A 27,803-nucleotide genomic window follows, 5' to 3' on the forward strand; every position below is an offset into this window, starting at 1 on the left:
TAATTATTCTATTATATATGCTTTAACAGTTATTAGCCTACCTGTTGTGTCTATATTTCTGTGATTGGCATTATAATTGAGGAGCTTTAGAAATGGAGAAATGGGGGGGGGGTCCTCTTTCTACGAATAAATACAAGTTGAGACAAAATCCTCCCAAGAAGATTCAGTTTAGGGTAGACTTGATGCTCCTGTCCAGCCGTCACTGTAAAGGCAATTGTCCCGCTTCCTCAGGAGGTTGGAAACAAAATTCTGTTTTAACTCGTGTATCACAACAGAGGTGTCTTTTTGGCTGTGTGTATGCATCAGGTGTGTAAAAATAAACAACTTACCCAGGACACAATAGCATCCCCTGTATTTAATGCCCACCTTGTCAAGCAACTAGCTGGCCACAACATTCATGGGCTGCACTTGGTAGACTGTGAGTTGCAGAGGCCGGGTATAAATCAATTAGGAGGAAGCTTCTAGCCAGCTAAAAAGGTGCTCCTGCTGCCTTACAAACAAAGGTGGATCTTTGGTTGGAAGAAAAATAATAACGCATGAGCAGCCCCTAAAGCAGACAATAATTTCCCCGCAATTTTCCTCCCAGCGGCTTCATTGTGCTTTTTCCTTGACATATTTACAGTCATTACTTTGAAGCTTTTTGGTGCAAAGTCCACTTTACTACCTTCAGCCCTAAATTAAACGATGGGTTGGGCTCCCAAGGACAGCATAGGATCTGCCAGCTCTGAGTCTGGGCCATGGCGCCACTGTTTTTACTCTACACGGAGCACCAAAGAAGGGGTTGTGGGACACAGGAAGAATGTTCTGTTTTTATCCCCCACTCCTTCCAGGTTAAGGGGGCATTACTGAGGGTGCCTTCCTTGACATACCCCATCCACCCAATAAAAATATGGGCACTAGCACTGTTGGTAGGCTATGCATGGCACCAAGGGAATGGATCAAAGGGCATTCAGAGAAGCAGCTCTTTCATGGGGCTAACAGTCTCCATTTATTCCCAAGGTACTGACTGCATCTACCTCCAGCAGCAGCATGTAACCAACATGGCAGACCATGGAGAATTCTTGTCTGGTCCAGTGGCAATCCACACTGATTTAGGAATCCACATTTTATAGAAGAGGACTGAAGGGGATGGGGAATGGGGAAATCAACTCATACATTGCCTTTGGGGTGATTAGCAGCAACGACAGCCACGTTCCAAATGCAGAAACCAAAACGTGAGAACCCAGACACGGGAAATTCTTCAACAGCCTAAGGGTTTGTGCCACATCAATTTAAACACAACATACACCAGTGAAGTATTTCCAGAAAGCAGAGCTAAGGAAATATGAGCATGATGCATGTGGCGAGAAGACATGTTAGGCTGCATTGCATAGAATATGGCAAAAGTGCTCAGCATACTAAAATCCTATTGAAATCAAGTAAGGCTGCAGTCCACTCAGGGCTTATCCACAGTTGTCTTTTGCCCTGCTCATTCCAGGCATAGGTCTGTGCTTTAAAGTTCTGTGATTCTGTGACTGAGCACTCTTGGGTTTGTGGGTTTTTGTTTTTTTTTTTGCTCCAGAGCTTTCCCCAAGAAAACCCACTTACCGCACGACCAATGGAAATTTGGGTTTCCTGCAGATTGCTGTTTGCTCCAATTGAGCTTTAAAGAGTGAGTTTTCGCAGGGGACGCTCTGAAGCAAAATAAAATAAAATAAAGGATGCAGAGCTTTAAAGCATGGGCCATGCCTGGAATGCGCGGAGGAAAGGGAAGTGCGGAATATATCCCATTCACTAGGAATATATGCCACTGAACTGAGTGGCACACACTTCAAAACGAACATGCATGTGGCCAGGCCTCAACTGCACACAGGGGTCTTTGGATCGCATAGGAATCTAGGAACATAAGAATCACAGCTATTGCTTTGTGTGGATTTGCTGCTTCTGTGGTCTACGGCTATATTTGGGCTACAAGAGCACTCTTCTTATATGAATAAGGCAGGGGGAGGGCTCCAGTTCCCGCCGCCCCCACCCAGCAAGAGCAATGGCTGGGGACGACAGGAGTTGTAATTGACCAACATCTGGAAAGCCACATGATTCCTGAAAACACCTCTGGATCACACCGGTGGAGACTTCTGACACCATGCTGCATGGAATGGTGGGAGTTTGTACAAGATGGACAAGTATTGCATGGGCCCAAATACAGATCTCCGGGGGCTTATTCTTTCAGCAGCGCTGCTTGGCTGGTATGAACTTGTGCTTCTCTTCCAGAAACCAGGTCCTGCTTGCAAGAAATTGAAGGAGCCCAGGGTGGGGGGAATCACCGTAGAATGCTCCACCACTTTCCAAAGCAGACAGCCTCTGAAGTAGCCAACTTGTGCGTCTGAACGGAGCAGCCTTGGCCAACCTGGTGACCTGCTGGACTGAAACTCTCAGCGGCTGAGGCTGATGGGAGTTGTAGTTCAAGACATTTGCAGGGCACTGGGTTGGCCAAGGCTGGAACAGAGGGAGACAACTTTTCTCCCCATTCTGCTACCTTTCAACTTACTAGGCTTCACTTTGGCAGAGGATCTTGGTTTGACCGGAACGAAAAGCAGAGTTGAGCTTTCTAAAGCTTTCCTTTGTTTCTAGCCAGTAACAGATATATTTGTGCAGAGCGATTTCTCTTCCAAACCAACCGGGGTTGGCAGCATTTTCCTGACGTAACAGGCACACTAGGAATAATACTTGGATCCCTCAGTCCTTTCCTTGGGGCAGAGGGAGGAAGGGAGGAGAAGGAAGGCAGCCCTGACTGCAGGATCTTTGGGTGTGGGCAGCAGGAAAGAGCCAGAGGTCAAAGGAAATGTGTCTACTTTTTCTTTACTGGACACTCCGGCTAGTTTCATTTTAACATCTAAAGCGTCACCTTTCTAGGGGAAGCAAAAGGGTTGCAGTCTCTCTCCCCCCCCCCGCCAGTCATGTCACTGCTATTAAATTAACCCTTTAGCTCAGCCGGACCTCATCCAAAACACTCCTACGGAGATTGCCAAAGGACACCTCCCTCTGCGCAGATCCTGCTTCTGCATCTGAGGTCAACCTAGCTCAGTCCTGCTGGCCTGGGAGAGGTGGCCCTGTCTAAATAAGCCATGATGCTCTGTCCAGGAATCTTGAGTCCAGGCCAATTCCTTGCAAAGACTAGGCCTGGGCGATATTACAGATCCTGACCAGCTCCACTTTGAGCACAGGTTGGCCGGTCCTGAACTCGAGTGCATTTGGCCTTTGAAGTAACACTTTGCGCATAACCACACACTCACTCACTCTCTCTCTCACACACACCCTTCTTCACGCATGCCTGCAAGTGCACATACACCCGCAATGGCAGGCATGACCTCATTTAGAACCTGGAAACGGTATTCTCTAAAAAGGATCGTCTTTGGAGAGCGTCCGCAACACAGCTCCTGCCCAGCATTGCTGCCAAGGTGCCAGTTCTGCTTCTTGACCACTTTTACTGTGCACTGGGGGTTCCCCGGGCTTCCCTTGTGTCCTCCTCCTCCTCCTCCTCCTCCCTCAAAGGAAGGCACAGCAGCTGCTCCTCTTCTTCTGAGACTCTATATAGTCGTGGATTTGGAACCGGGGCTCCTCTGGCTGCTTGACGGCTCGTTGCTTGAGCTCTCTGGAAGTGTAAGAGCAAAAAAACCACCACTCAGGGGCTGTTTCCGCCGAAGGGTCCCTCCCTGCCCAGAGAAACAAGCAACTTGGCCTGTGGAAGCCTTGCATCAGATAAGAACAAAGGGCACTGCCTTCCACTGAGCCAGACAATTGGTCCATCAAGCTCAGTTCTGGAGGACTGGAGAAGCTCTCCAGGGTTTCAGACCAGCCCTACCTGGAGGTGCCAATGATTGGACCTGCGACCTGCCACTGAGCTTGCAAGTCATCCCTTGATTTACGTACGCCAATGGCAGTCTAATGGGGCGACTGGCCACATCACTGGCACAGAGAGGTGCTGCTGCAGACCTGGCCTCCTGGCAGTGACATCGCTGCTGTATACCAAGGTGTGTGTGTCTCTGTGTACAGGGAGGCAGCAGGGAGGTTGGGGTGCTTTGGGCACACCAGTGGAAGCGCAGGATTGGTTCTGCTGCTGTATCACACCTCCCTGACCTTATCCCTGGCACCCAGCAGCGATGCTGTTGTTGGGAGGTCAGGTCTGCAGCAGTGCCCTGGCTGCTCCTGCTGTTTGGATATGCTAGACCAACCTTCCCCACCCCAACCTGGCTCCTGGCTCATGTCGTTGGACTACAACTCCCATCATTCCTGGCCATCATTCACGTTGGCCATTCTGATGGGAGTTGGCGTCCAACAGCATCTGGGGTGCACCAGTCTGAGGAATGCTGCTCTAGACCACAGAAATGAATGCCACCTCAGTCCACTTGGCCAACATATTGTGATAGGAATTTTGAGGCCTTAGATATATGGTAATGTTCATAAGTGTACCAACCAAGCATGTACATAGATCAGCACGACCTGGAACCATTTTGATTCCTAAACTGAGCAAATGTTTTCTCTGCAAGGTCAAAGTGGGAAACCTCTCATTGTCTCTTTCCTAACAAATCCTGTCTTAAGGGTATGTCTGTGTTTGAATAGGGTGTGAGCCTGTGACCTGGCCCAGGAACTAAGTATTTATCATTACAAAAGACTGGCCGGGCTACCCAGGCAATCCAATCAAGTAACCTGCCAGACAGGAGATAAACAACGACAGGAGAAAAACAACATTCAAATTTCTGTTTTAAGACCGCCTTTTCTGTGATGTATGTATGATGTTTCTGGGGGTGGTCTTGATCTACATGGTGGCAATTTCAAAAGTCTTTATAAGGCCTTGCGTGCCATTTTTCTTGGTTCCTCCTCTCTCCTGCGGGTGAGGGGAGCACCCTGTTGCAACAGATCAATAAAGATCAGGCTTACTAGCTGCTTTGCTTCTCAATATTCTCTGGTTGGCCTCTGTTATTCTCTCCTACCAATAGGGAGGGGACGCGAGTGGCGCTGTGGGTAAAACCTCAGTGCCTAGGACTTGCCGATCATATGGTCGGCAGTTCGAATCCCCGTGGCGGGGTGAGCTCCCGTCGTTCGGTCCCAGCTCCTGCCCACCTAGCAGTTCGAAAGCACTCTTAAGTGCAAGTAGATAAATAGGGACCGCTTTATAGCATGAAGGTAAATGGCGTTTCTGTGTGCTGCGCTGGTGCTGGCTCGCCAGCTGCAGCTTCGTCACGCTGGCCACGTGACCCGGAAGTGTCCTCGGACGGTGCCGGCTCACAGCCTCTTGAGCGAGATGAGCACGCAACCTCAGAGTCGGACACGACTGGCCCGTATGGGCAGGGGTACCTTTACTTTTACCTTTACCAATAGGGAACCTATGTAAGGACTCTATATGGGCTCTTGGATACCCCATAGGGGAAAAGGGCAATTTTTGTTTGCAACAACATCTCATGGCAGAACGTGATAATCTGACAGCAAGGTGGTCTGTTTCTCTCTTATTGCTACCTGCTAATTCCAGGAAGCAGAAGCAAACAGACTACAGCCTGTTACTCACTTTGCAATGGCCAGAAACGCCAGCTCCACATTCATGCCAGTCTTCGCACTGGTCTCCATGAAAGGCACTCCATATTCCTGAGGAGAAAGTGGATAAATATTGAGGAGATCTTGCAAGCAAACCTGGTAAATCCTTGCCGTGGAGAATTCCACCCCCCGCCCTTTTATTTAATTCAATATTGTATCCCGCTTCCCCAGCAACTCAATGGTAGCAACTACAGAATTAAAAGCTAGCAAACGTTAACAGACGCTATAGCCATATCGGCAACACACTAGTATATAAAGGCAAACGAACAAATTCGTCACACAGTTAACTCGATCCAAACATAGTGATTCAAAATATCAGAAATGATTGAACACCAGCCTTTTGCCAGCTGCCATGCTCTGTCTGGGAAGGGGCTTCTTCAGCCATTGCAGCAGTTGCACACTTCTAAGCAGCAAGATATTTCTTATTGTTTACTCTCGGCTTCTTTTCACCCTCAATGAGAGAAACCAGTCACTTCTATGTTGTTTCTGGAGGGAAGGGGAGGCAAGGGAACCTTGGAGTCTACCCCCCCCCAACTTTCACCTTAAGGGGTGTGGGTGTGTTTGGAAATATCGCATTTTAGTGAACTGTCTCTTTAAGAAGCTGGCTCAGCACCACAGGGTCCACACCGGCAGTCCAGTCCGAGGCACTAGTGGTTCTTGCATTAGTTCACTCACCCTGGCTAATGATTCCCCATCTTCTGTTCTTATCACTCTCTCGCTGCTCACATCAGCCTGCCAACAAAAGGGAAGATATTCAAGAAGAGATAGGATCAGAAGAGTCGCCAACAGATCAAACCTCTAGGAAACTGGCTGCTCCTTGGGATCTTTTGATGGGAAGTACCCAGGTCTGCCCTCCTGGTGGATTCTATTATTTGGATAAATCAATAAATGGCAGTTGGACATGGCCACCCCAGAAGAGTAGTGACTTCTTCACCTGAGTAGGTCTTACTTCCAACAGAAGTGTCCTCTCTGATCTTATTATCTATGGCTTTGATATACTAGACCGCCTCCCTCCCTGCAGAAACAATACAATAAGCTAGTATTACTCAAACTTAGGTCCCTCAGCTATAGTTGGACTATAACTCCCATCATCCCTAGCAGTTGGGGATGATGGGAGTTGTAGTCCAACATCAGCCGGAGACCCCGGTTTGAGAAACAATGCTAAGCACAGCGGCGGCAGCCCAAGGAGGCTTCTTCTCATGCCACTGAAGTTAGGGTTAGGTCTAGTGAGCAGAGACAATTACACAGATCCCTGCCGCCCAGAGGGACAGGAGGGAAAGAAATCTAGGAATAACTCATGTGACCAGCCCAGCACACACAGTTCTTGTGGCAAGGGAAGAAGCCACTGGAAGGTGCTCCTGTGCTGTTGCTGCTGCAATATCTGGGAGGAGTGGCTTGGCTGGGAGATGTGCTGCTGTGGACCTGACCTCTTGGTAGCGGTGCCATTGCTGGGTACAGGGATGATGTGGGGCAGGGTGGTGGCAAAGTCAGCATGGTGGAGATGAGAGCCCAGTGCCCCTGCTGGTGCAGCCAAACTTCCTGCTTCCCTGACTCCACACCATCCTGGTACCCGATAGTGATGCTGTTGCCGGGAGGCCAGGTGTGTGGTCCGCTGACATCTGGCAAGCCCGCCTGACATGCAAAGGCTTGCCTAGTGCTGACTCTGCCAACAGAGGGCAATGCTGACATGAGGGCGGATGCTTCTGCTTGTTTCGAAAGATAACAGGTGCACTTTTGTGAAAAATTAACCGATAATGATAAAACTGATTTATGTCTGCAGCACATGAGCACCTCGGCTATGTGGCACACAATATGCCCAGAGTCATTTTCGGATTGTGCCTTTGCAGAGATGGAATCCATATAGTCAGACATAGGATTTTGGCAGAACTTTGGACGTCCGTATGTTCCTTAGTGTCTTTCAGATAAAGTGAGTGATGGCCTGCTGAATAGCCACTGGTAGACGCCTCCAGTGTTGGGCGCCCTCTGCTGGTTGGTCTTGGCCAGGAAGTTTCCAAGGCCAATAGAATGCATACAAACACAACAGTAACTACATGCAAAGGTGTCTCATGTATGTTATACAGTATTCCATTTCTTGTTTCCACTCCTCTCTATACTTCATTGCATGCTTTAACCTTGTCATAAAGGGAGCTTATGTACCCAATCTACCATCATCATCACAATTAAAATTTGTATACCTGTAGATCTCGGGGCAGTTCACAGCATTAAAATTGCAATACAAAAAGCACAAAATACATAATAAAATTAAAAACAAAGATGACCCAATAATCCCCGCCCCCATTCCACAACACATTTTAAAAGGGCATTATATTAAAAAGGGCACTAAAATATCGGCCGTTTTCTATCTGTTGGTTATTTTATCTAACAACCCCTCTTTATCTAATGGATTCAAGAAATGTTACATTTCGGAAGTACACTTTTAAGTCCAATTCACAAAATAATTTTGGCATGCTATCATGTGGTTTGCTGTTCCAGCAGTGATTCTTCCACCTGCCCTGAAGTCACCCTCTACTTGCTTAACTAGGAATACAGGCAGCAGAGCTACAATGTCTTCCAGAAGCACTTTTAAGTGAGAACAGGTTTATGAATGCCAGCGACAGCCATCTAACCGGAGCTGTCCCCTCTTTCAAGAGAGAAAAGGGTGATAGTTCCGTGACCTTTTCCCTCCCGTATGACTTAATCTAAATACTTACAAATCTAAAATTTCCCACTGACCAGCATCAAAGATAAGCAAAATAAATAATAACGTTAATTTCTCTACCACCCTTCACCTGAGGGTGATATAGTTTACAGTACAGTGGTACCTCAGGTTACAAACGCTTCGGGTTACAAATGCTTCAGGTTACAGACTCCGCTAACCCGGAAGTAGTACCTCAGGTTAAGAACTTTACCTCAGGATGAGAACAGAAATTGCACAGTGGCAGCGGGAGGCCCCATTAGCTAAAGTGGTACCTCAGGTTAAGAACAGTTTCAGGTTAAGAATGAATTAAGAATGAATGAATGAAGAATGAATTAAGTTCTTAACCAGAGGTACCACTGTATAAAAACAAAAAATGCACAATTGGGTGATTTAAAACGGTCTCTACCATCCTGGTGTCCTACATCTGTTTTGGACCACAACTGCCATCATTCCACATCAGCTCTACTTCCCAGCAGTCTTTATTATTCCACATAATAAAAATTCCCGAAAGTATCTCAATCCTTGCTCAAAATCCAAAGCCATCTTGTATGCATCCTGGTGCTGTATACATTTGGGCTCTGCACAGAAGCATGGCAGGGCCTGCATTTCACAGCCGTTTGGCCCCCACTGTTTAGAAAATTGAGTTTGGGTGTGTGTTTGTTTTTGGTGCTGTGCGATAGCTGCCAATTTAAGATGCCGCTTGATGCATCAATAATAATAATAATAATAATAATAATAATAATAATAATAATAATTATTATTTATACCCCACCCATCTGGCTGGGCTTCCCCAGCCACTTCCAACAGCTTCCAACAGAAAACTAAAATACAATAATCTATTAAACATTAAAAGCTTCCCTAAACAGGGCTGCCTTCGGATGTCTTCTAAAAGTCTGGTAGTTGTTGTTCTCTTTGACATCTGGTGGGAGGGCGTTCCACAGGGTGGGTGCTACGACCGAGAAGACCCTCTGCCTGGCTCCCTCTAACTTGGCTTCTCACAGTGAGGGAACCGCCAGAAGGCCCTTGGTGCTGGACCTCAGTGTCCGGGCAGAATGATGGGGCTTTCACCACAACAACTTGTGCTAAATGCTACAGGGCTCTTTTATTATTCATCTCTTACTGGATTAGATACAGGAATCTAATCGCACCTCTGCCACTGAGACTGCTGGGAAGAGCAAACACAGAGCAAGGGATGGCGGCAGAAAGGCTCCCAGTGTATGTGGAAGCAAAGAGCCTCTTCATGGTGCTTAAGAAAAGCGAGCGCTGGAGGGAGTTATCAAAAACCAAGAGGTGCCAGGATAAAGAATTCCTCCAATTATGTGCCGACCACAGAAGAAGATTGTGCAAAGCACGCTAGGAGGAGATAGCTCAGAGTCAAGGGGAAAAAAGGGGGAACTATTTGCAAAGCAAGAGCAGGTCTGCATCACCTGTCAGGAAATGACACGCACCTTGTTGCCTAGTAACATAATGACCACATCCTTTTGGGCATATTCGTGTATCTCTGTAAGCCAGGCCTGTAAGAGGGATGGGGGGTGGGGAAAGGGAAAGAGGGAGAAGAGAAAAAGTTTAGTGTGGTGTGTCATGTCGTGAGGCAAAGCACTGTGTTCAATAAATGAGAGCTGGAGGGAAACGAGACATGGGGCAATGGGAGTTCCATGGGGCCTTAACATTTGACATAATATCAACAGGCCACACATGCCTCATCACGGTCTATACAAAATAAAAAAAATCCTTCCAGTAGCACCTTAAAAAGTAAAGGTAAAGGGACCCCTGACCATTAGGTCCAGTCGTGGCCGACTCTGGGGTTGCGGCACTCATCTCACTTTATTGGCCGAGGGAGCCGGCGTACAGCTTCGAGGTCATGTGGCCAGCATGACTAAGCTGCTTCTGGCGAACCAGAGCAGCGCACGGAAATGCCGTTTACCTTCCCGCCGGAGCGGTACTTATTTATCTACTTGCACTTTGACGTGCTTTCAAACTGTTAGGTTGGCAGGAGCAGGGACTGAGCAACGGGAGCTCACCCCGTCGCAGGGATTCGAACCGTCGACCTTCTGATCGGCAAGTCCTAGGCTCTGTGGTTTAACCCACAGCGCCACCCGCCTTCCAGTAGCACCTTAGAGATATCTACATGAAGATATCTGAAGAAGTGTGTATGCACACGAAAGCTCATGCCAGTAACAAACCTAGTTGGTCTCTAAGGTGCTACTGGAAGGAATTTTTTAAATTTGTTTTGACTACAGCAGACCAACACGGCTACCTACCTGTAACTAGAACCATGGTCTAGAGTCTTTTAAGTGGCTGGACCACCATCATGATAAGTGGATTCAGGCTGCAATTCCATAATTGCTTACCTGGGAGTAAGCCCCATGAAACCCAGTGGGGCTTGCTTCTGATTAGACATGCATAGCTTGCACTGTTAAGCCTTTATTTTAGACAGATGTGTTGAGGGAGGAGGGCTTTGCTTAAAGGAGTGGGGCAAAGTAAGGTTGCCCTCAATGGCATACCTTCATCCTAACCAATACATACAAGGGTAGTAAAGCCAATGCCATACTGTCCTATCTTACATTGTAAGACCAAGCTTGGCTTTAGCCCCACTGGTGACTCCTAAGTCAAGGGGGAGGCATCTCTAGCTCACGGGCCCACCAAGGGTTCAAATTTGGCTCGCAAAGCAATTTCAAGCCACACAGACCTGCTCCACAGCTGTCATCCTGTGGCTGCAATGCACAATCTGGAGCCTATTGTCCATTGGTAGGGGAAAGCAGGTAGAGGCAAAGCCTGCTGAGTTGGCTCCATGAATGAGCTCCATGCAGGGAAAACCCTAACGCACCTTATGCCTGGGCTGCATGCGGTGCTTTGAAGTCCCAAAACGGGGACTCCAAAGCACCCAATCACCTTCCGTAAGGCGCTTTGACCCATGATGCTGGGATCTGATAAGGATCTGGCCCCTGGAGCCAAAAAGGTTCCCCTCTCTCCTGCCTGAATCCCTATACCCCACCTTCAAGCAACTCTAAGTATGTGTAACAGAAACAAATGCATATCTTTCCACTGCTTGCCCCACTATCCTTTCTCCTGTCCTCCTTCCTCAACTCCCCTATATAAAATTGAGACTGCAAGCTGCCCAATCAAGTTCCTAAAGAATTACCAGCTTTTCAACTGCAGCTATGCTTTGCTCAGCCCTTTGATGTGAAGGTGATAAAGTTTTATCTCCTCGCTGTGAAAAGCTCCTGTTGTTTTCTGCACGTCAAACTGTGGGGCTGATATAAAAGCAGCCCAGGCTGGGATTTCCCTTTCCTTTTCTGGCTAGCTGGCAACCCTGAGCTCTTATCTTGTTGCTTTGATGAGCAGAGGAAGGTCTGGGCAAGTCGGTATAAGCAAGGGCTGTGGGATCATCATACTTTAGCACCGGATCACGTGGTTCAAATGCAGACGTTAAACACTCACCCGGATATTATCAAAGGACATTTTGCTGGTGATGTCATAGAGGAGGAGGAGTGCTGCAAGACAAAAAGAAAAACGTTTGTTTCCCTCCCCCCAAATGATCATGTTTTATTCCAAGTCAAACCACTGGTCCGTGTACCCCAGTATATTATATTCATTTTATAAATTTATACACCGCTTCATTGTAAAAAGAACCTCAAAGTGGTTCACAAAGAGACTCTGGGGACAGCGAACCTGCCACCCTCCAGAGGTTGTCAGACTCCAGCTTCCATGAACCCCTGTCAGTGTAGCCAATCGGTCAGGTCTGATGGGGGCTGGACTCAAGGATAGTTTCCCCACTCCTTTTTTATAATCATTTTTATTAGTTTTCAATTACAGTCCAATAATTGCCTCATTATAACAATGCCAAATGATAATACAATTACTAATACCAATCATTCATATACCAAACTATATAATTTAGGTGTGTCCCATCCCCTGCCCCGGTGTGCTAGAATTGATGGTTTGGTGATTTTCTTTAGTTCTGTGTTCCAAAAGCTTATTAATTTCTTTTTAAAAAAATAATTTTTATTGATTTTCTTTTCTCATAACAATTATTCAATATCATCATTTAACATCCACTTTCTGCTTTCCCTCCTCCCCCAACTTCCATTTCTGGTTTGTTACATCAAATGTTACATTCTGCTGTTTATCCAGAAGCTTATTAATTTCAATTACACTCCACTCAAGATAACAATCCCTTATACAACAGCTGCAATATGAACAACTTCCATTCGTATTGACACATTAAATGATTTACGAAACTACAACTGAGGCACTCAAACTAAATCCTTATTCTTCCTGTGTGTGGCAATTATTCTGTCCATCATGGACAGGGGAAATGCAGGTTCCCCACTCCTGGTATACTTTGATTGGCAGCGACTTGTCGAGGTTATCAGTCAGGGACACATTCCCAGCCTTGCTGCCTGCGATTCTTTTAATGGAAAATTACGGGGTCACATTTTACAGCCGAATTGCGAGCTGTGCCATAATAATAATAATAGCATGATTACTAGATTCTAGCAACAAAGAGCTGCTCTGCTAAGAATACCAGCTCCGATGCAAGACACCCAACTGGAGGACGTACCCTGTGCGTCTCTGTAGTAGGCATGAGTCACGCTTCGGAACCGCTCCTGGCCTGCCGTGTCCCAGATCTGCAACAAGGCAAAGTTGGTAAATCACGAGAAAGACCTTCATGACATTGCATGAGCAGGAACCCCAATGCCAAGCGAGTGGCAGCGTAGCGGGAAAACACACATACACAAATGAAGCAAAACGATAAGGAACGGAACAGAAATTTTCACAGGTAAGGTCTGGATGGGTCCTTGCAAGGAGAGGGTTCTGCTGGGTTCTATCGAGTGGAACCCTGCAGGGTTCTATGTCCTATAAAACCTGCATATAGGGCCAGATGTACACTCAGGTAAATGAATCAAAACCAAGAAATTAAACTGAGACAGTGATGAAATTGGATGGTATGTAATCTGACCAACCTGTGGCCAGAGGCTGTTGGATTGCAGCTCCCATCACCCACAACTATTTGCCATGATCACTGGGGCTGATCGAGGGTTGTGGGGCCCACAGGTACTTGTTTTAAAAGTTGTGTTTTATTTGTGGTCTCTGCTTCGGTCATGTTTTATACAATGTATTATTTAATATGACATTGTGATTTTCAATTGCAAAGAGAAACAGGGCTTTCCCCATATGGTGCCCTGGCTGAGGGACGCCTTTGTTTAGTCGTTTAGTCGTGTCCGACTCTTCGTGACCCCATGGACCAGAGCACGCCAGGCACTTCTGTCCTCCACTGCCTCCCGCAGTTTGATCAAACTCATGCTAGTAGCTTCAAGAACACCATCCAACCATCTCATTCTCTGTTGTCCCCTTCTCCTTGTGCCCTCCATCTTTCCCAACATCAGGGTCTTTTCCAGGGAGTCTTCTCTTCTCATGAGGTGGCCAAAGTATTGGAGCCTCAGCTTCACGATCTGTCCTTCCAGTGAGCGCTCAGGGTTGATTTCCTTCAGAATGGAGAGGTTTGATCTTCTTGCAGTCCATGGGACTCTCAAGAGTCTCCTCCAGCACCATAATTCAAAAGCATCAATTCTTCGGCGATCAGCCTTCTTTATGGTCCAGCTCTCACTTCCATACATCACTACTGGGAAAACCATGGCTTTTACTATACGTACCTTTGTTGGCAAGGTGATGTCTCTGCTTTTTAAGATGTTGTCTAGGTTTGCCATCGCCTTTCTCCCAAGGAGCAGGCGTCTTTTAATTTCGTGACTGCTGTCACCATCTGCACTGATCATGGAGCCCAAGAAAGTAAAATCTCTCACTGCCTCCATTTCTTCCCTATCTATTTGCCAGGAGGTGATGGGCCCAGTGGCCATGATCTTTGTTTTTTTGATGTTGAGCTTCAGACCATATTTTGCGCTCTCCTCTTTCACCCTCATTAAAAGGTTCTTTAATTCCTCTTCACTTTCTGCCATCAAGGCTGTGTCATCTGCATATCTGAGGTTGTTGATATTTCTTCAGGCAATCTTAATTCCGGCTTGGGATTCATCCAGCCCAGCCTTTCGCATGATGAATTCTAAGGGACGCCTTAGATGAATGCAATAAAAGGTCAGTGGGCAGAGAATAATATATCAGGAATCAATGGGTACCCAAACAACGACATAATGAGAATTCATAAAACAATAAAGACTCTCCTCCCTGAAAGAGAGGGGAGGGGTTGTGGTCGGGAGCCCGAGCTCCGCCTAGCAGGGGGCGTAGCCCCCTGCCTTCAGCTCACCTGGCTGGCGCTCACGCCCCCTCGGTGGGCCACCCAACCAGGTGCCGCAGAGGGGGCGAGTTCAGCAGCTTTTGCTGCAGCGACAGCTTTTCCCCGGCCTCATTCTCCGTCGTCGCCTCTTCGGGAAGCACGCCTTTTTTCTGCAGCATATTCTATCGCCTTTTTCGGCGCGCTAAGGGTTGGGGAGGTTGTGTTTGAAGTTAGTGCACGGGGTTCAAACCGCGGACTCCTGTGCGAGGATGTGCAGCTGTCTAGCTCCTCTGTGTCAGTGCTCATATGACAGTCCAAAACCGATCAGGCCGGCAAGGGTGTCCTGGTCAAACTCTCAGCGGCAACACAGCAGGGCCCATGTCCGGTAAAGGACACTAGGCGGTATCTCGACCTTAGGCCACCTGGCCCAGGTCCGTTTTTGATTCACGAGGATGGGTCGCCCATGTCGAGATACCAATTCACCAGGGTGCTGCGCAAGGCGATTGAGGCCTGTGGGCTATCTGCCCAGGAGTACGCTGCGCACTCTTTTAGGATTGGTGCCGCAACCACGGCTGCGCACTTAGGGCTACCGGCGGATAGGATCAAAGAAATGGGCCGGTGGAGATCAAATGCTTATAAGTCTTACATTCGCTAGTACGCCTCCAGTCGCTGGGCCCCACTTACCTGCCGTCTTTTCTGTCTTTACCCCTAGCGTTGCTCAGAAGAAATGTGTGGATCTGCGGCCACAGTATTGTTCATTGGGCCCACGTACGTGCAGCAAGTTGCGGCCTGGCACCTAACCTTGGCCTCCCAAATGATGTCCGAGTTTCCTGGTTTGCGAGAAGAGGCATGCGATGGGAGGAGCTGATGCCGTTGCTCCGGGAGAAAGTAGCCAGTTTTGGCCCTCCCGACGCCATCGTGATACAGTTGGGAGAGAATGACCTAACCAGCAGAAAGAGTGTGGACTTATTGGGGAGCATTAAAAGAGACTTGAATACTTTGGCAGCCTTGTGCCCCAGAACGACGGTGTTCTGGTCCTCCTTCCTTAAAAGACTCGAGTGGCGCGGAGCGCTAAATTGTTTGGCCATTGAAAGAACCAGGAAACTCTTAAATCGGGCGGTAGCCCGTTGGGTGCGCTTTATGTCTGGCCGTGTCATCCGGCATGATCGTATTCGTATTAGCGACCAAGCGCTATACCGAAATGATGGTGTCCACTTATCGGACTTGGGGAGCGACATTTGGCTAGCTAGTGTCAGCAAAAGCATCTGGGATTGGTTGCAGCAGTGAGGGTATTGGCGGCGAGCCTTGGGCTCGGGTGGCGGTTAGGCATTGGAATAATGTGTTGTGGTGTGTCGAAGTGCTAGGTGTGGCCATCGCCTATGCCTTCAATTTTTTAGGGGTATTCCGTTAAAGGAATCTGGGGGTCGTGTATCCGTCCGATGCCTGCTTGGCGGGAGGCCTTGGCACGACCCTCGGTGACAACAGGGGTGAGCCTAGAGTCGGATCAGCATCGACAGGCTCCACCTACTGGTTGAATAACCCATCGTCCAATGCCTAAGCCAATACCTTTTCCATTGCTGTAACCAATAAAGTTGTGGCCTTTTCTTGCCCATTAACCATATATCACGTGTCCCTGTGTCTTTATTTCACCACACGGGGGTCGGGTCCTCGAACCACAATACACATAAATGGCTAGCACGGAGGCTGAACTCCAGCAGGGACAAACACCAACCCACATGCATGCCAAAATCCCTCTACCTTACTTGGAAGAAGTTCAGGTGATACGCAACATCAGTGTAATTGCAAGAGACCTACCTGCAGTTTCACCTTCACCCCATCCACGGTCACCACTTTGTTCTGAAATAAAAAATAATAATAAAAATAAAACCACACTAGTGTATAAAGCGGAATAAATGGCAGGAACTGGAAAGTCTGCTCTGCCTTTGCCTTTAGACACAGGAATCCTTACAGACGTACCTAATGGTCATCAGAAGGGGAGTTGCTCCAGGCTAGATACCAGTTTTCAAAAGTTTAAAAGACAGATAAATGTTTCACAGGAACAGACACAGTGACTCTAATCACTACACCACACTGACTCTCTGGCGGTTATTGCTTTGATTGGCTGGGAGGTTTGATCAGCAGGGTGAATCTTGCCACTAGCAGCGCCCCCATTGTTCAGTGCCCCATTGAATGACCTTGCTATGGTATAAGGCAACTGAGTTGCATTCTTCCCATTAAGCACAGGACCAACACTATGAAGAACAGGCTAACCATCTCAGTCGTTACCGTTATCCCAAGTCCACCAGTTGTCATTTCTTATAAACTTAGGAATGGGGAGCCTTTCCCCTTCCAGATACTTGGCCATGCTGGTTGAGGCTCATGGGATTTGTAGTCCAACAACATCCTGAAGGATGCAAGTTCCCCATCACACTTATAAACGTTAGGGAAGTGTAAAGGTAAAGTTAAAGGGACCCCTGACCATTAGGTCCAGTCGTGACCGACTCTGGGGTTGCGGCGCTCATCTTGCTTTATTGGCCGAGGGAGCCAGCGTTTGTCCGCAGACAGCTTCCGGGTCATGTGGCCAGCATGACTAAGCCACTTCTGGCGAACCAGAGCAGCGCATGGAAATGCCGTTTACCTTCCTGCCGGAGCGGAACCTATTTATCTACTTGCACTTTGACGTGCTTTCGAACTGCTAGGTTGGCAGGAGCAGGGACCGAGCAACAGGAGCTCACCCTGTCAAGTGGATTCGAACTGCTGACCTTCTGATCGGCAAGTCCTAGGCTCTGTGGTTTAACCCACAGCGCCACCCGTGTCCCTAGGGAAGTGTATAACAATGCATTAACCCCAACACATTAACCCAGTTAATATCAATTGCTTCCATCAAACTACTGTTGGTGCTTATTTGTAACTACTGAGGATGGGAAGAATCTCCTAAAAAACAGTAGAATCATAGGAGAGTTGGAAGCTCTCTGAGGGATATTAGTCCAACCCCCTGCAATGCAGGAATCTCAACACAAGGTCCCCCATCCAGTTTGAAACCACACTAGACTTTTATTGCTGCGCCACTAGTCATGCTGTATGAAAAGTATCTTGCAAATTTGATGGGTGGAATAAACTGGCATATGGCACATATAAACAGAAAGTCTCACATCCAGGCCACCTATTCTGGGGGAGAGGAATGCCCAGATTCCTGGTGCCTGATACCAACGCATTGAGATCTGGAGTCAGGAGGATACATTACTGTGCAATGGAAACAAGCCAGCGAGCAAATCTGATCAGTTTATCTGCAGATGAACGGCACATTTGCTCGCCTGCCACTGTCGCCTTAACTGAGGCTATGATCAGGAAACCGCTCTGCCGTTTGGTGTGGGAACCTTTCTACGCAGCTACCCCAGCTACATCGTTCCCAGTGGCCCTGGGTGAACCAGATCCACTCTGGCCCAGATGAGCCGCAGCCACTGAGAACAATGCAGTCCTGCACCGGAAAAGCTCGGTGAGAACATTCTCCGTAGTCATTGGAAATAATAGAAGCAAACCATTAGGGCTCAACATGCTGCTTTAAGTGGTTCTCGAGTCCTGTAAGAGACGTTTGGTCACAAGGTATTCTTCACTTTCTCTTTCTTGCATTAACAATGATCCATGATATAAGGCCACCCATAGATTCCCCTCTGCATCGCCTGCATTAGGGTTACAAGGCAAATCTGGGGCTGACAATCATCTTCTAAAATACAGCTCCTTCTCTAAAACAGCATAGATCCAGACGCTTGCAGTCTTGCACTGCATATTATAGTCACGTGCTATTGGAAAGGAACCATAGATTAGGTAGACAGGGCCTGACTTCATGTTATGGGGACTGATGCAACCCCAGCCTCATCCAAGCAGAAATTCACGGTGACATTTGCTAAATGAGTCTCACATTTCTTTTACCCAACGCTCCTGGAGAGTTGCATGGGAGTCCGCAACAGCCACACACCCTCCGTGACACAGATTTAGCCCCCAGAGGATGGCGTGAAAAGATCTCCCCCTACTTAAGTGGAATCAGAACCCGAACATTGTTCGGGGCGTGAAGTAGTACCCAGACACCTTTCCAAATCAGTGTCTTTTCTTTGGGCTCATCCACACTTCCGCTTGCTCCAGACGCAAAGGCAAAAACTGCTTGGACCCAAGTCTAGGAAGCACAGGAGCAAAAAACTGCTTAGACTCATGCTTTCTAGGCATGAGAGAAGTGGAAGTGTGAAGCCTTGCAAGGCCAACATTACGGATGACTCCGATATCTCATTCCTCATAATGCGTTTCACAAAATGTGGAGACGGGACATCGCTCAGTGGCTGAGCATCTGCCTCGCGTGCAGAAGGTCTTGGGTTCAATCCCCGACATCTCCCCTGCCTGAACGCCCCCCCCCCCACAAGAGCAGCAGCCAGTCACTGTAGACAAGACTGAGCTATATGGGCCAACCGTTTGATTCAGTACAGTCATACCTCTTGTTACATTTGCTTCAGGTTAAATCTTTTCAGGTTGCGTCCCACAGCGACCCAGAAGTAACGGAATGGGTTACTTCCGGGTTTTGCCGCTCGCGCATGTGCAGATGCTCAAAATGATGTCACGCGCATACACAGAAGTGGCAAATCGCGACGCGCAGACACGGGTTGCGTTCTGCTCAGGTTGCGAACGGGGCTCCGGAACGGGTCCTGTTCGCAACCAGAGGTACCACTGTACAGTGATACCTCGGGTTACAAATGCTTTGGGTTACAAACGCTCCAGGTTACAGACTCTGCTAACCCAGAAATAGTACCTTGGGTTAAGAACTTTACCTCAGGATGAGAACAGAAATCGCGCGGCAACAGCGGGAAACCCCATTAGCTAAAGTGGCACCTCAGGTTGAGAACGGTTTCAGGTTAAGAACGGACCTCCAGAATGAATTAAGTTCTTAACCCGAGGTACCACTGTAGAAGGCACCTTTCTATGTTCTACGTTTCTATACCAAATTATGCATCCAAAGAATGCCGAGATAATACAAACCGATGAGACCAATCCTGGGAGAAGTGAGAATGATGAGAAACAGCACATCTAAGACTAGCTAGTTCAGGCAACATTTCCATTCAGTACCTTTGTCTTCACAAAAACAGTAATTTTCTGAGGAATGGTAATGGGAAGCACCCCCCTGGTCATCATATGCATGGGCATAGCCAGGATTTATGTTGGTGGGTGCATGCTGCTGCCGCCACTGCCCAGGACTCCCTGCTGGGAGCCTGAAGGGCCCTGCCCTGCCTCTCTCCACCCGGCCTGACAGGCTCCATGAAGGACTGCTGCTGCTCGACAGAGAGGGCTCCTTTAGATCCATTAGAGGCACCAGAACAAGGTGCAGGAATCCTGTGCCATGTGGAATAGGACAAATGCATGGCTCGCTCATGCAATATTTAGGCATGCCCTGTTCTCATCTCAAGACTGAGCTCCACATTGTGTTAATTGTGCGGCTTGCAGCCATGTGTCAGGGAATTTAAAACAACAACAACAACATTTTGATTCTAGGTGCAGGGGGCTCAACATTCCATTGGAACTGCAACATAGAGCAGGGGTCAGCAAACTTACCGTGCCTCAGGCTGGTGTCTCCAGCACCGATTGCACGGCGGGTCGGAGCGTGTGCCCATACACGTGCGCACATGCTATTTCTGGTGCAATTCCGGGTTGGATGAGGACCAGAAATAGATTGTGCGCATGTGCATGGGCCTCCTCCGACCTGGATGTGCACAGGAAATAACGCTTGCACATGTGGAAATAAGGCTTGCACATGCACACAAGCTATTTCCAGTGCTCCTCTGACCCGTGCAGCGCAGTACCGGTAAGAGCGGGCGGAGGCAGTGGGTGGGTGGGGGTCGCCGCGGGCCGGATAAACAAGTCCCTCAGGCCTTATCCGGCCTGTGGGCCTTATTTTGGGGACCCCTGACATAGAGGGAACGGGGTGTTTCCTCCCCTGCTACTATCCTAGTGGAAATCCCCTCCCTGCTCTGCAGTTGGTCCTAATGGCAGCTATGCATTCCCATCACTACCAGCAGTGCGTATGGCAGAGGGGGGGGCGGTAGCAATTTTAATTGGGATCACAGCTGAGGAGGAAAGGGTTAGAGAACCCCTCCCTGCATGCTACAACCCCAATCACATAAGATTACATTTTTTTAAAAAAAATCTATGCAATTAACATGATCTCAGTAGGGGCAGCCATTCCCTGCGCTGTAACAGAAGCATCTCTCTGCATTCGTTGGCAGCTGTAGTGCTCTCACCCGGAAGTCTATGCCGACAGTGGCTATGAAGGTCCCAGAGAGGAAGGCCCCGTCTTTGAACTGGATGAGGAAGCAGGTTTTCCCCACGCCTGAATCTCCAAGCAGCATCACCTACAACATGGGGTGCAAAAGCCCATTAATAGTGCAAGGGACAGCACGTACCTTCGGTGGGAGCTGGGAAGTCGATGGGAAAGAGGAGGAGTAGGAGGAAGAGCTGAGTGCTCTGAGGTCCAGGGCCTGGGCAGGGATGCCAAGCTCAAGCAAACACAAGAGCAAGCTGCTCTTTGCTGTTTCAAGAGTCAGATTCACTTCCTGGCTGATTGCTTGGCTCCTGGTGTTACATAACGGGGCCAATGCCCTATTGTTTTGAAGACCTATTTGAAGTTCCACTTAAATAAGCTTCCCCCCTGGATCGCTAGATGGTGGGGAAATCTAATCTAGCAAGCCAGGAGGTCAGCCAACAGCAGCAAAACAATCATAGGAAAAACTTAATCTCCACTCTCGTGTTAGCTCCCCCATCAGACTTCTCTGGGTCAGCCTCACAATGTTGACAGTGGCTATTCCTCAACATGGGACACATGCAACAGAATGCTGTCAGCTCCTTGAAACCTGTTTGCTTCCCTGCCTTAATGCTACTGCTATCCATTCTGAAGGAAATCAGCCCTGAGTGCTCACTGGAAGGACAGATCCTGAAGCTGAGGCTCCAATACTTTGGCCACCTCATGAGAAGAGAAGACTCTCTGGAAAAGACCCTGAAGTTGGGAAAGATTGAGGGCACAAGGAGAAGGGGGCGACAGAGGACGAGATTGTTGGATAGTGTTCTCGAAGCTACCAGCATGAGTTTGACCAAACTGCGGGAGGCAGTGGAAGACAGGAGTGCCTGGCGTGCTCTGGTCCATGGGGTCACGAAGAGTCGGACACGACTAAACGACTAAACCACAACAACAAAGCTTGCAAGTGATGGTCTGGGGCTTTATGACCAAGCCATGGTCCCTCTGGGTTCACAGTAGGAGGCAGTATGGCTCTAAATACCATCTGCTGGGAAGGAATGACAGGTGGGCAGAGTGCTGTTGCATTCAGTACTAACTTCTGAGCTTCTCACAAGTATCTGGTGGACCACTCTGAGAAGAGGATGTTGGGCTAGATGGACATTGCCCTGATCTAACAGGGATCTTCTCATGACCTCCCAAGAGGTCCTAAGAAGTCTTCCTACCTTCCATGCTGTCTCAAGAACTGTGCATTGGGACGTGTAATCTTCTGCCTGTAGGTGAGCAATCGTGAGGGGCACCAAGCCCACAATTCTCTGGAGTTCCAGGCCTCTCTTGCACATTTGTAATCATCTCTTCTTTCTCAGGATGACTAGAAGGTTATATCTTCCCTGACTGGTTGCCCTCATTTCCATGACTTCTACTACTATGAACAACCAATGGAGCTGTGCAGGGCCACATATTTAACTTTGGTTTTGAATGTTCTGTGTTTTTTTATTGCAGACAACAAGGCTGTGTGAGACTTACCTCCATATAAACTGTCCATAGGACCAGTTTACCCAAGACATATCTGTGATTTCAAAGAAATTCCCTTCTAGGGTCAGTGCTGCTGCTCCTACTACACTCCTAGGGTTTGTTCATTGCCTTAAACAAGCAAGTCCCCCCCACCACCATCATGAGCAAATACAGTCTCTGTAAGCTCCAAGCCTTTGTAAACCCCTCAAGTAATCTGCAATGGCCCAGCTGGAAAACAACACCTGCATCTCAGGTCTTCTTTGGCTGGAGCCAGATTTGTCACTGATATATATGAGCAGGCTGTGATTAGGATCTCAAGTCTGTTTACAGTAAATAGTCCCTTGCTCTCTTCCCCTTTGTCTGTAGAATGTCCCCTAAAAGTCAGTGCGGCTATAAATGCACATAGGCTCCACCAGGGCTCACAGGGGCTCCACTATGGCTTGAGGATCTCTCAGATAAACACCTGAGAGGTACCATTACAGCACTTTACCCAGGTGATACTTGTCATGAGCTAACTCTGTTTGATCTGGGACTCCCCCCCCCAGCCGCCTCACCCATGTTGCCAGATAGCTGAGCAAACACGCAAGCCAGCATCTACTCCTCCTAAGCAAACAGACCTCAGCTTAGAAGTCCTGGTTTTGTTGGCAGCTCTGGGTCTGTTTTTTACACTGGGGAGAGGAAGGTGTTATCTGAGCTGTTTCTGTGAAATAAAGAGGAGTCTTCCTTGTGGCATCTTTAAAACTTATTTCCCGAGGGGGGTAGCTGGCTAGTCTGATGCAGCAGAAGCAAAAGAAGAAGAAGAGGAGGAGGAGAACAAAAAAAAGTATTGTCTCTCCTTAAAGACTAAATTTTTTTATTATGGCATAATGGGCTGCAGTCCATGAAAACTTATGCTATAATAAAATCTGTTAGTTTTTAAAGTGATACAAAACTTTCTGTTGTTAAAGACTAATAGTGATTATATCATCATCATCATCACTTTTCTTCCACAGGGTTCAAAGAGGCATACAAAGTTCTCCTCCTTCCTGTTTCATCCTCTCAACAATCTTGCGAAGTAAGCTAGCCAGCCTTTCTCAACCTGTGGGTCCCCAGATGTTGTTGAACTACAACTCCCATCACCCCTAGCTAGCAAGGACAGGGCTCAGTGGTGATGGGAGTTGTAGTCCAACAACATATGGGGACCTACAGGTTGAGAACTGCTGAGCTAGACTGAGAGACAGTGGCTGGCCCAAGGTTTCCCACTTTCACGTCTGAATGGGGATCTGAACGCGGATTTTCCCAGGTCCTACTGAACCCTATCGTAAGCTTTCATGGACTACAGCCCAGTTTTCATCCAGTGGTCTCTAGACCACAGGAATCTCTGTTGCAATAAACCTTTCATTAAAAAAAAAGACTTCCTTTCTTGCGTTTCCAATGTAACAGACTAACAAGAGATGCACCCCCCACCCTACCCCGGAATGTGTCCTTTGAAAAATGTCGATCAGCAAGTGCTCATCCCCCTATAAAGAATGGTTCTGCCCGTCTACTCTGAGATAACAGCAATCTCTTTTCTGTCACTAGGGGACAAACCTACGATCAGATATATCAGCAGCCCTTGCAGGAAAAGCAAACAATGAGGTCAAGACTTTTGAAGTGTCTTCCGAGCTGCTCCTATTCCAAATGGATACAGCCCCGTTCCCCAAGGCACATGAGTAGGAGGCACGCTTCACATTCACACATTGCAAAATCTATGAGGACGACTTGCCCATGGGGGAGCCAAACCCCTGGGGAGTCAAAGAGGGAAAACCACCCAAAAGGTTTGAGGTCACTAGCGTGTGAGTTGGTGTGGCTCAGTGCGAACCAGAGGGTTTTGAGGAAGTTCAGAGGTTGCCTGAAGTAGAAGCCAGGAAATGGCAAGAGGCAATGCAGAAGGAAATGAGCTCAATGGAATCTCTAAGTGTGTTCTCCATCACAAAGCTACCAATAGGCAAGTAGGCCGCGAGCAGCCGCTGGGTTTACAGTCTTAAACCCAAGCAACTGGAGAACCACAGTACAAGGCTAGACTGGTAGCCAGAGGGTTCACGCAGCCAACATATCAGCACACACTGTGTTTTACTCTGCTACAGTCCGGAGAAGCTGAGAGGCAGCAGACGTGTACCGGACCTCATATACTCCACAAAACCCCTTCCATTTTTAATGCTTATTGGAAGCAGGCAAGTCCCAGAGCACCAACTTGTGCAGAGAAGGGTGTAAGCAGGGAGTTGGGTTGGGTGCTGCCATCATTTTGCTGTCTCTGTAACACAGGGGTTGCCAGTTTGGTGCCTGTGGGCATACATGTGCTTGCAGAGGCCTTTCCTGGTACCCACAATGCCCCCCCTCCATTAGACTAGAAAGAAGCAATAGGTTGTGGTGCATGTCTGGTTGAGGTGTGTGGTTCTTCAGCTTGCAAATGTGCAAAGACTTGTAGAAGGTCACAGGCGATGGGAATATAGTGCGAGTGTCGGGGTTTGCATTGTCAGACATCTGCCAGGGCCTGTGGCCGACCTCCAGGGATCCTTGACTTTGCTTCTACTCCTTTGTGCCACTGCCTGTTCAGCTGCCCTCTCCAAGCAAGTGAGCAGCAACAAGAGCAAGTCACTGGCCGTGAGAAGTGATCACACAGAATCAAAGAACTGCAGAGTTGGGACTGTGTGGATCACTGGAGAAGCCCAGCCAGATGGGCGGGGTACTAGCCCAACCCCTGCGACCCAGGATTATTATTATTTTGCCCAAGCTGGGGTTCAAACACACAACCCTGAGATTAAGAGTCGCATGCTCTACAGACTGAGCTATCCCATGAACTGGCCCTTTGCATGGCTCCCACTACTGGTGGGACTGGTGGGACAGGAGACAGGGCAACAGTGAGACTAAGGAGACAGCTGGCAGGTGGGGAGCAGGTGGGAATGACCTCCGCATTCAAAAGAGCTCCAGCTTACTAGAGGCTCACCCGAATCCCCAGATGACAGAAGACCTGGGCCTTGCCAGGCTTTCAAGGCAGGCTATTCATCAGCCTTCCAATGCTACCATTTTTCATAATGAGAGTGGCTTGTCAGTGGCATCCTGTGAAGGTGAAAAGACAGAACTTCCATTCCCCCTGTTAGCTTTTCATGGTTCAAAGCTGGCTTTGTACGAAATTGACAGCAAAGACCAAGCTGGACACCTGCAAAGAACTCCTTGGAAAGCCACACTGAAAAGCTTTGACCAGCGCCCAAATCTGTTACCAGAGGATACTGCTGTCTCTGATTATTTGTCTGTTAGCAGTGTTCCTCAACTGGGTGCCGGGATGTGGAAATCTCATCTACAATTAACTACAGCAGCTAAAGGGCTCTGCAGTCAACCCCAGTGACCTCGCAGGGAGTATGTTCTCCTCATCACTGCAGCAGAGAGGTTTCCCGGAGCTCACACCCCTGGGCTGGGGAGAGTCATGAAAAAGCTGCATTTGAGGAAGCTAACCCCTTTGCCCTGCATAAAGCTTCTCTCTCTCTCTCCCTCCCCCTGCCGCTGCTTTCATTCTGAGAGATGCGTCTCCTGACCAAGCTCCCCACAAAGCCCACTTTTAGCAGCTTCCTCCGGGTGCGGTTTGAATAGGAACTGCTCTGTTGAAGGAAAGGAGAACACTGCATTGCTGTGTCAGGGAGATTCATTTTAAGTTGCTCAAGAACGAGAAGCTGACAAGCACCCCAACCTATAAACAACCTGCTATGATGTCTAAATGGAGGCAGGGTTTCGCCTCAGTCAGAGACTGGCAAGGCCTCTGCAATCAAGGCTTAGAAGCTTAGAAACCAACCAGTGGCTGTTTTCAGTGTCATTTGCAAGCTCAGCCACCTTTGCTGACAGAGTGGTGAAAGTCAGGTGACAGGTAGAAATCCAGGCTGGAAAAGCAGCACCTGTTGAACTTCTGCCACCTGTGCAGGTATTACAACTTTTAGCAGGCAAAAGGTACAGGAGCCAGGGCACTCCGTTGTACAGACTGGCAATGGAGCAGAGTTCTCCCTCATCCACCTGAGGGCAGCAGGGCAGGCCTTGTGGCTCAAACAGAACTGCCTGCTCTCTGCCCTATAACATCTGCACCTGAGGCAGCCACCTCACTGGAGATCCTAAAGTCACCGCTTCGTTTTTAGAATGCAGGAAGGAGAGTGCCTTTGAGCACGTGCAAATTTACTTTCCTGGTCCCCAAATGGCTACAAGCAACCTCCACACATCTGGGGTGTCTTTCTAAGCAGGGCTGAGTCCCACCGGCACCTTTCACTTTAGAAGCTGGCAGGGGTGCCAAGAAAGGCTCCCCACTCTTTGCCCAGGGATGCTGGCAGAGTGGGACCCAGGCAAGAGAGTTTCAGAGCTGGAAGGAGAACGACCAGCGAATAGAGGAAACTTAAAACTACGTCCCGGAGAGAGTGGGCACGCCATGTGCGCCACGACGAAGGCGAGAGGGCAGTGCCCGCGTCCCAGTAGTGGAGCCCCCCCTCCCCTCCGGCAGCCCCCTCCCCTTCCCTCCCCGCCACACCCACTCGCGCCCCCTGGCGCCCAACCCGAGCAGGCTCCGACCTTGCCGGCGACGTCGTAACTCCCGCCCAGGGAAGCCGCTTTTCTCAACAGCGGAGGCGCGGGGGTCCCGTTGCGCGCGGGAGGGGCGCCTGCCCCGTTGCTGATCATGGTGGCTTCAGTCCCCGGCTGGGCAGGGAGCAGGAACTACCTGCGAGAGGCTGGCCAGCTCCGGTCACGCTGCTTGTGCTGCCACCGCCGCCGCCGCCCCTCCCCGGCTGCCCGCAGAACCGCCCCTTTCCAAGCCCCGAAGTGGCGGCCGTTGCGCTCAGGGAGGAAGCGACGGGGCGAGTTCCAAAGCGGCTCACGGGACAGGGCCGGAGCCTTCACCGCGCCCAAGTCCCGCCGGCGCAGGATCTACTGTACTAACTTTACGCACACGTTTTGTCTAGCTCCTTTATTAAGGATCGGGCAGGGGGGTAACTGCTGAGAGTGGCTCAGGGGAGACGCCCCCTTTCCCACGCCTCTTTCCACATAGACCCCGTGAGTGGGAACTCTACGGACCTAGGATCATTCCTGGCCCTTGCATTCAACATCACCAAGAATGATTGGAGTCACTGTCTGGCACACTTGCTAAAGATACAAAGTTCCCGAGAAACTGGACCCTGACATTGAATGTGTTGGGTGATTCCCCATTCTAAGATCAACTGATTTCCGTGAAACTAAGCAGCATTTAAAACACAAAGCCTCTTCCATCTAAAATCCACAGAGGTACATCTTTTCCATCAGTTTGACCTCTGATCTCTACAGATTTTTTATTTTAAAGACTTTGGTTACATGCAGCAGGACATTTAAACAATATCTGAGAAAGAGTAAATTTGATTCCAAATGAATTCTCAGATTTCATTCAAATCTTCTCTAATCTGAGGAAATCCAGTAATAGAACAAAGTGTGTGTGTTTCTGGAACTGCCAGGAATTCCTTGCTCAATTTGCACAGCAGTAAAGGATCGCCTTACCTAAACAATAC

At 48.7% G+C, this 27,803-nt stretch overlaps 1 protein-coding gene across 4 annotated transcripts in view; it reads right to left on the reverse strand.

Annotated features, from left to right (window-relative positions):
* Positions 1 to 2,822: 2,822 nt before the first annotated feature.
* Positions 2,823 to 27,803, reverse strand: part of RAB37 (RAB37, member RAS oncogene family) — a 72,396-nt gene continuing 47,415 nt past the window's right edge. The window contains exons 1-9 of one of the 4 annotated variants that reach the window (XM_081184659.1): positions 26,987 to 27,632; positions 20,774 to 20,884; positions 16,311 to 16,352; positions 12,831 to 12,897; positions 11,708 to 11,760; positions 9,715 to 9,780; positions 6,244 to 6,300; positions 5,543 to 5,619; positions 2,823 to 3,631 (exon numbers count right to left, since the gene is read on the reverse strand). In XM_081184659.1, the coding sequence (XP_081040785.1) occupies positions 3,526 to 3,631; positions 5,543 to 5,619; positions 6,244 to 6,300; positions 9,715 to 9,780; positions 11,708 to 11,760; positions 12,831 to 12,897; positions 16,311 to 16,352; positions 20,774 to 20,881 (576 nt within the window). In that variant the 5' untranslated portion in view covers positions 20,882 to 20,884; positions 26,987 to 27,632 and the 3' untranslated portion in view covers positions 2,823 to 3,525. Of the gene's footprint in view, positions 3,632 to 5,542; positions 5,620 to 6,243; positions 6,301 to 9,714; positions 9,781 to 11,707; positions 11,761 to 12,830; positions 12,898 to 16,310; positions 16,353 to 20,773; positions 20,885 to 26,838; positions 27,633 to 27,803 lie in introns of those variants that run through there. The other 3 variants (XM_081184658.1, XM_081184660.1, XM_081184657.1) reach the window with 3 other exon arrangements.

The sequence above is a fragment of the Podarcis bocagei genome (genome assembly GCF_964188305.1).
Source record: "Podarcis bocagei genome assembly, chromosome: 2".
NCBI classification, from domain to species: Eukaryota; Metazoa; Chordata; class Lepidosauria; order Squamata; family Lacertidae; genus Podarcis; species Podarcis bocagei.